Source organism: Hibiscus syriacus, unplaced genomic scaffold (assembly GCF_006381635.1).
Source record: "Hibiscus syriacus cultivar Baekdansim isolate YM2019G1 unplaced genomic scaffold, ASM638163v2 tig00110482_pilon, whole genome shotgun sequence".
Taxonomy (NCBI): Eukaryota; Viridiplantae; Streptophyta; class Magnoliopsida; order Malvales; family Malvaceae; genus Hibiscus; species Hibiscus syriacus.
Window position 1 is genome coordinate 2845896 of NW_024062758.1, and position 7598 is coordinate 2853493.

General features: G+C 33.2%; 1 protein-coding gene across 1 annotated transcript; it reads left to right on the plus strand.

Moving 5' to 3' along the window:
• Positions 1–677: 677 nt before the first annotated feature.
• LOC120128659 (protein ESKIMO 1-like) lies at positions 678–6728 on the plus strand. The gene is made up of 6 exons (XM_039146302.1): positions 678–734; positions 4624–5381; positions 5475–5646; positions 5767–5966; positions 6057–6215; positions 6299–6728. The coding sequence occupies exons 1-6, from the start codon at positions 678–680 to the stop codon at positions 6645–6647; spliced, it is 1695 nt and encodes a 564-aa protein (XP_039002233.1). The 3' UTR covers positions 6648–6728.
• Positions 6729–7598: the final 870 nt, after the last annotated feature.

Below are 7598 nucleotides of genomic sequence, written 5' to 3' on the forward strand. Positions count from 1 at the left end.
TGACTGGGTTGCTTGTCCAATGTCAAGGCGTTCTGTTACTGGTTATTGGATTAAGTTGGGAGATTCTCTCGTTTGCTGGAAGTCTAAGAAGCATAATAGCATCTCACGTTCATCGGCTGAGGCTGAGTACAAGTGTATGACATCTACAGTAGCAGAATTAGTTTGGTTTAGGGGATTAACTAAGGAACTGGGAATTGAGCACCACGAACCAACAACGTTGTACTGTGATAATCAGGCTGCACTCCATATTGCAGCAAATCCGGTCTACCATGAGAGAACGAAGCACATAGAAATTGACTGTCATTTTGTACGTGAACAAATACAAAAGGGAGTTGTTTGTACCAATCATGTCTCAACTAAAGAACAACAGGTTGATATCTCTACAAAGGGCTTAGGAACAAACCAGCATGAGCGTTTTAAGATCAAGTTGGGAATGAAAGACTTGAATCATTCTCCAACTTGAGGGGGAGTGTTAAGAAGCTAGTTATCAAGATTAGTGAGGAAGTTAGTTAAAGCTGTTAATATCAATTTAGTTGTTGATCAAAGTGTATAAATGCATTAATAGCTTGTACATATTACACACGCAATAAAAGAAGTATTACTCAATACTACACTTTCTTGTTTTCTTTGCTTGAAGAAATGTTAACATAATGCGTTGGGCTGGATCGACGGCTACGATGGCGAAAGTTGAGCCAGAACCCAGAGCATGGATTAACGGAGATAAAGAGATAACGGTATAGAAACCAACGGCGGAAAGAATAAGGGAGTATGATTTCGTCATTTAAAACAGTCGAGCTTGACGACGGAAAAGGGGGCGTTTCGTTCGTCAGCTTCATTTGGCAAGAGAGAAGAAATGAAATAGTTTGAAAATGTAGGACTTTCAGGTTTTTAGAGCGTTCAAGGAGCCGTGTTTGGGAACATACGGATATTTGTATGGGTAAAGTACATAAGAGGTCACTACACTATTTTTTACGATCAGTTTAGTTATTAAACTATCAAAAATTATAAAATAAATAATTATTTTTATAAAATAGTTATAAAATAACCATTAAATTTTATCAAACTTTTACAAAATAGTTATATAATTTATCAAAATTTCACCATTACTATAATATATCAATAATTATTTTATAATATTTTGAAAATTTTAATAATTTTTAAAATTCAATAGTTAAAATGATCATTTGAGTATATCTCAATAACACATCGGGATGGACATGAGACTCGAACTCGACGGGTTATGAGTCAAACTGATAGAATTATTTTTTATTAAAATTAAATTTTTATTCGGGTTAATTTTTTTAAGGATAAAATCAAATTGAGTTCATATTTATAGTGAAAAATCTATGACGCAAAAGAATAATACAATTAGTCTTATATATTTATTGATAACTACTATAACATCTCCTATATATATATTTCAACTAGATTCATGTTTTATCGAATAAAAAAATTAATATATGTATTTGTGTCAGATCAAGTGCGAGTTTTTATCACATAAATCAAATCAGAACGAATTCCTCTTAAAACCTGATCGAGTCAAGTGATGATTGAAGAGGTATAATACTCGACTCAAGTTCAAATCGACTAAAATTCTCACATGACTCATTAGGTCTGGAAACGAACCGAACGAACACGAACGGGGATATGTTCATGTTTGTTCGTTTAACTTTAATCGAACAAATGAACGAACACGAACATAAACGAACAAAAAATTTCTTGTTCTTGTTCATTCGTTAAGGAATGTAGCTTGTTTGTGTTCGTTCATGTATGTTCATTTAAATGATAAACGAACACAAATGAATGAACATAAACGAACAGATGTAAACGAACACAATAAATGAACGTAAACGAACACAATAAATAAACATAAACGAATATAAATGAAAATAGATTTTTTTTTCTTTCCTAACAATTTTAAGATTATATTTTATTTAATTATTTTGGGGTTTTTTTATTTTTATTTAAAATTAATTGAATTTTAAAATATTTATGGGTATCATATTAAAATTTATTGGGTTTTAATATTTTAAATGGGTCTAGAGAGATTGAGCTAAACATAAATGAACACACATAAACGAACGAACATAAATGAACAGAAATGAACATAAATGAACAAACATAAACGGACATAAATGAACGAATATATTACTGAATGTTAACTAACGTAAATGAACGAACGAGCCCTATGTTCGTGTTTGTTCATTTAATTAAACGAACACAAAATCTTGTCCATATTCGTTCATTTAATAAATAAACAAACATAAACGAACTTCCCGCCGAACGGTTCACAAACGATTCGTTGAACGTTCGGTTCATTTACATGCCTATGACTCATACTTTATCTTTATTATTAAGAATAAACTATACAATTATCATCAGCTTATTACATCTTCTTTACTTTGGTCACCAAACTATTTTTTAACAAAATTAGTTTTAATGTTATATTTTATTAATGAAAATAAAAATATTATTTATTTTATTTTATTTTATTTAAGATGTATTAATTTTTCCTTTTATTATATAATAAATAATTAAAGCTTTTTCGTTTGCTTTAGGTCTACTTGAAGTAGTATGAAAATACAAGAAACTGAAAATCCAAAATATATTTTGAGACGTGGCCTCTAAAATCTTTTATAAATGAATAAAATATTAACCAAAATCTTAATTATGATTAAATTTGCGCGCAACAATTAAAAAAAATCTGAGGAAAGCTACATTCCTATCGATTGAAGACGGAATTTCAAACTTTTCAAAACTAAATTTTGGGGAAAAAAATAGTTTACAAATAGTTATTATTAGTACCAAACTATTAAGATGCACAATAGTATATTTCGGGGGATGAAATTTGATTAAGATTGATATTGAAGAATAAACATAGAACATGAAACTCCATTTTTTATTGGCAGGAGAAGCGCGGTTATTTCTCTCCGTATCAATCTTAATCAAATATTTTTTTTATTAAATTAAAGTAATTACAAATATAATAAATATTTTAAATACTTTTGATAATTTGATAATAAATGTTCAATTACTTTATATAATCGTTGGTGCTCGAACTCGTGAACATAATATCAAATATTCATTTTAATTAACTTTTTTTCATTGTTGACCATAATTTCATCAGTCTTTTTTATATATATTTTTTTAAATCGAAACGATCGAATAAATTATTTCTTAAAATGTAAAATATGCGTATCATTAGTATAATAATTCATTTAACCCACTTTTTTCAACAGTATGGTACATGTAAGTCAAAGTAGTAGTAGTAGTGGTATGGAAGAGCCAAGACCGTCTTTAAAATGCTTATTGAAAATATTCAATAAACTATAAATATAACCACTTACTTTTTCCTCATGGAATAGATGTCACGCAGAAAATGAACTCGTTGTGATGATTTGACGTGAAACATGGGGATTTAGGGAAAACAAGATGATGATCAACTTCCAAATTGCTCACCGATTCTCCACTTAAAAAAGAATCATGATCATGAAAATATTATGAAATTTTAGTCCGTCCATACCCACAAATGACAAATTATTAAGTTTCTATTAGTAAACATAAAAGTATCATCTAAGTTATTCATTATATATGCTTAGCAATTATTTACATACGCTCTCACACAAAAATGTGTGGCATTATGAAAATGGTTATTATTTATTGGCATTTCATTGATTTAGAAATGGAAAAGAAGGGAAGAAATTGAGAGTTTAAGAGGCATTTTCATGACATTGACAAAAAAAAAATGCCATTATTATGGGTTTTTTTTAGTATGAAATGTAACACCCTCAAATCGATACGAGTGAATCGATCCGGTTTGAGGTGTCATATTAGAGCCACCGGAACGACCCACAAAAAATCCAAAAAAGTAAAATTTTTGTAAACCATTTCAAATTGTAAAATAATTTTATAAATAAAAACACAAATCTAAAAAATCATACATTTATTAAAAATAATGTCCATTAATATACAATATCCAATCTAGTTTCAACACTAATATACAAATAAAAATTGACCTACATGCCCTCTCAATTATATTGTACTCTGCAAGCGACACTGAAAGAATTTTGTTCAGCTTGATGCATGAAACTGATTGAAGGATCTTTTTTGCCTAATCTTCTGCAACATTTGCTACCTAATCTAATCCCATCAAGGAAACAATTTCTGAAATGCATCAGGGCCATTCAATTCATCTGATCCGACAGACTCAAACCATCTGATTGGTTGTTAAGGGTTTCGATCTTGAGTTCCAAATTCCAGGGGGAGAACCTAAAATCGAAAGTGAAAGCCAACAAGTTTCCACGTCTGATAAAAGCTCCCATATCATATTCTAGTGGGGTCTACCCTATAGGTTAGAACATCACCCCTACCACTTGAAACTCCCAATTTTAGTTTTGATTAAGACCGACCTGCGCAAGCTTTGAATTGAATCTTAAGCTTTGATCCATTTAAATAGGTCCCTAGTTTGAGTAGTTAAGGGTGTACGTGGGTTATCAATAACTAAAAAGAGATTCTGACTATTAAAAATATTATATGGAATGGATTAAATCCCATATTTTATCATAATGAAGGGATTAAAAATCATAGTTTCACCATGAAGGTAGAAAATGAAACTTGAGAAAGAAACTCTGCCTCCACCAGCAAATTCTAAACAGTTTTCATCTGAAGAAAAACCCTCCTCACCAACCCCAAGTTAAACTAAATAAACCTAATTTATGTGCTCCCCCAACATATGCATTTCTTCATTTCTTTTTCCTCTATATATATTCGTCTCACGCGGCCCAGGGTGGTCGTAAAACTCTGATCTTAAGCGAGACAGGAGCGATGAAGCAACGCAAAAGCAACAAATTTTCCATATTTGTTATAGTTTTCTCTGTGTTCTTATTTGTGATTTTTATGCACAATGAGGACGTGAAGTCCATAGCGGAGTTCCCGTTTTCAACCTCTAAAGCCAGCGAAATCCAAGAGCGGCAGCAATCCCAACAAGGCAACCCAGTTCAAGAATCTGTCAAGAACCATAAAGAAAATGAGGTCACGTCGTTTAATTTCAAAGCTTCAACTGAAGACTTGATAAGGGAAACTGATGACTATGTCATAAAAACCATAGTTGTGAAAGGTGATGAACAAAAGATAGAGCATAATAAAGAAGAAAAGACTGAGGCACTTGCAGTCATTGAAGAAGACGATGAGGATGTCGAATTGCCTCCGAAAGACTGTGATCTCTTCATCGGACAATGGGTTTTTGACAACGTAACACATCCTTTATACAAAGAAGACGAGTGTGAGTTTCTTACAGCGCAAGTTACTTGCATGAGGAATGGAAGAAAGGATTCTTTGTATCAGAATTGGAGATGGCAACCTAGAGGTTGTAATCTTCCCAAGTGAGACCATCTTTATGAGCTCTTGAACTGGAATTTTATGTTCTTTTGAAGATGCTGATGATTCTTACCTTTTTTTTCTTCTTCTGGTCCAAGGTACAAACCGAGATTATTGCTTGAGAAGCTGAGGAACAAAAGGCTTATGTTCGTTGGAGATTCACTAAACAGAAATCAATGGGAATCCATGATTTGTCTGGTTCAATCTGCTGTCCCTCCAGGAAGGAAGAGCTTGAACAGAACGGGGTCTCTATCTGTGTTCAGAATTGAGGTAAAACTTCCCACTCCTCAAAGATTAGATGGAATTAGGAATGACAAATTAATCCGAACCGTCAGCTTTCGACTAGACCACAGTGGAGTAATTATGATTGTCTAAAATTTGTATTTTCAGGACTACAATGCGACAGTGGAGTTTTATTGGGCTCCTTTTCTGGTTCAATCAAATTCAGACGACCCAACAAGCCACAACATCTTGGATCGTATAATCATGCCTGAATCAATCAACAAACATGGCAAGAACTGGAAAGACGTCGACTATTTGGTCTTCAATACATACATTTGGTGGATGAACACTTTCACCATGAAAATCTTGTAAGTAATTGAAAACATTTTCGACAGTGTTTGGTTTTTAACTGAACTGATCTGATGTGTGTGTGTTTCTTTCTCGGATTGACGTAACAGGCGAGGATCTTTCAAACGAGGAGATGCAGAATACGACGAGATCAAACGAACCGTAGCGTATAGAAGAGTGCTGAAAACATGGTCTAAATGGGTTGAGAAAAACGTGAATCCGAATCAGACCACTGTTTTCTTCAACAGCATGTCTCCACTTCATATCAAGTAATAAATAACTTGCCATCCTTCTAAGTTTCTGTCATTTTCTTCTACTTGCTTAACCAAAAAGATAATCAATATATATGTAGGAGCTTGGACTGGAACAATCCAGATGGGATCAGATGTGCCCTGGAAACTACCCCAATTCTGAACCAGTCAATGTACCTAGACGTAGGCACTGACCGCAGGCTATTTGTCATTGCCAACAACATTACTCAAAGCATGAAAGTTAAGGTCCATTTTATTAACATTACGAGCCTTTCGGAATACAGAAAAGATGCACATACCTCGGTCTATACCATCCGACGAGGGAAGATGCTTACCATAGAACAAAAGGCTGATCCGGCCACTTTTGCAGATTGTATCCATTGGTGCCTTCCCGGGTTACCGGACACGTGGAATGAGTTCCTCTACACACGTATCGTCTCTATGTCATGACATCTAGACATAATTCTCATTACCTGTTTAGACTTTATCACTCAGCGAAACTTCGCCTAAGCCGATTCACAAAACTGTACGATCCATTTGTTGGAAACTTGTAGAAAGGAAATAAAGGTGTTTATTCAATTACTTTTTTTTAATAACGTCATGTTTGGTTATTGAATTCGAAACCTGTAAATCATGAACAATTGGTTGTGTGTTTTTATTTTCGAACTTGATGCATAGAGGTTGAAAGAAAATGGAATAGAGCCGCACTCAAGGACTAAGCCACTGGGTTTTCAACCAATGCCCACTCCTGGGGAAGGGATGAGGAGACGAATGAGAGAATAGAAGAAGGCTTAATTAATAATTTACCCCAAAATTATAACTTTTTCTCAATTTACTATATGTGTTTTTTTTAAAAGCGCCCCTAAACTATATACTATTGGCCAAATCACTGTCTTTGTTATCAAACTTATGAACCAATTAGGATGTTGTTGGTTTTTTGGCAAAATCTCACATTGGTTGTGTATAAGGAGGAGGGGAAATTTTTTTGTTATAAATAGAGCCCTCCTCCTCCTTAGTTTAGCATACCACAAATATAAACATTCTTCACTATTAAAGGCTATTTGTACTCTTTCTCTTTGTAATATTTCCTCTATTAGTGAAATATTATTTTAGTAGTGTTCGAGGAGGTAGGCATAATTTTGGCCTAACCGCGTTAAATTTTGGTGTTCTCTTTATGTCTATTTAATAGCTATTGTCGGGTATAGCTGTTGTTAATTATTGTCCTATTAAAATTATTTGTCTTGATAGTTCTGTATAAGGAAAGTGGATTTTAAGAGGGACCATTGTGACCCCTCCTCTTTCATGAGAATCTACCTTTGGGTGATTTTTAGTATAATCGTTTTCACACTAGTCACCTAGATAATAGTTTTCAAGGTGAATTTTTTATTATTGATGGAAATT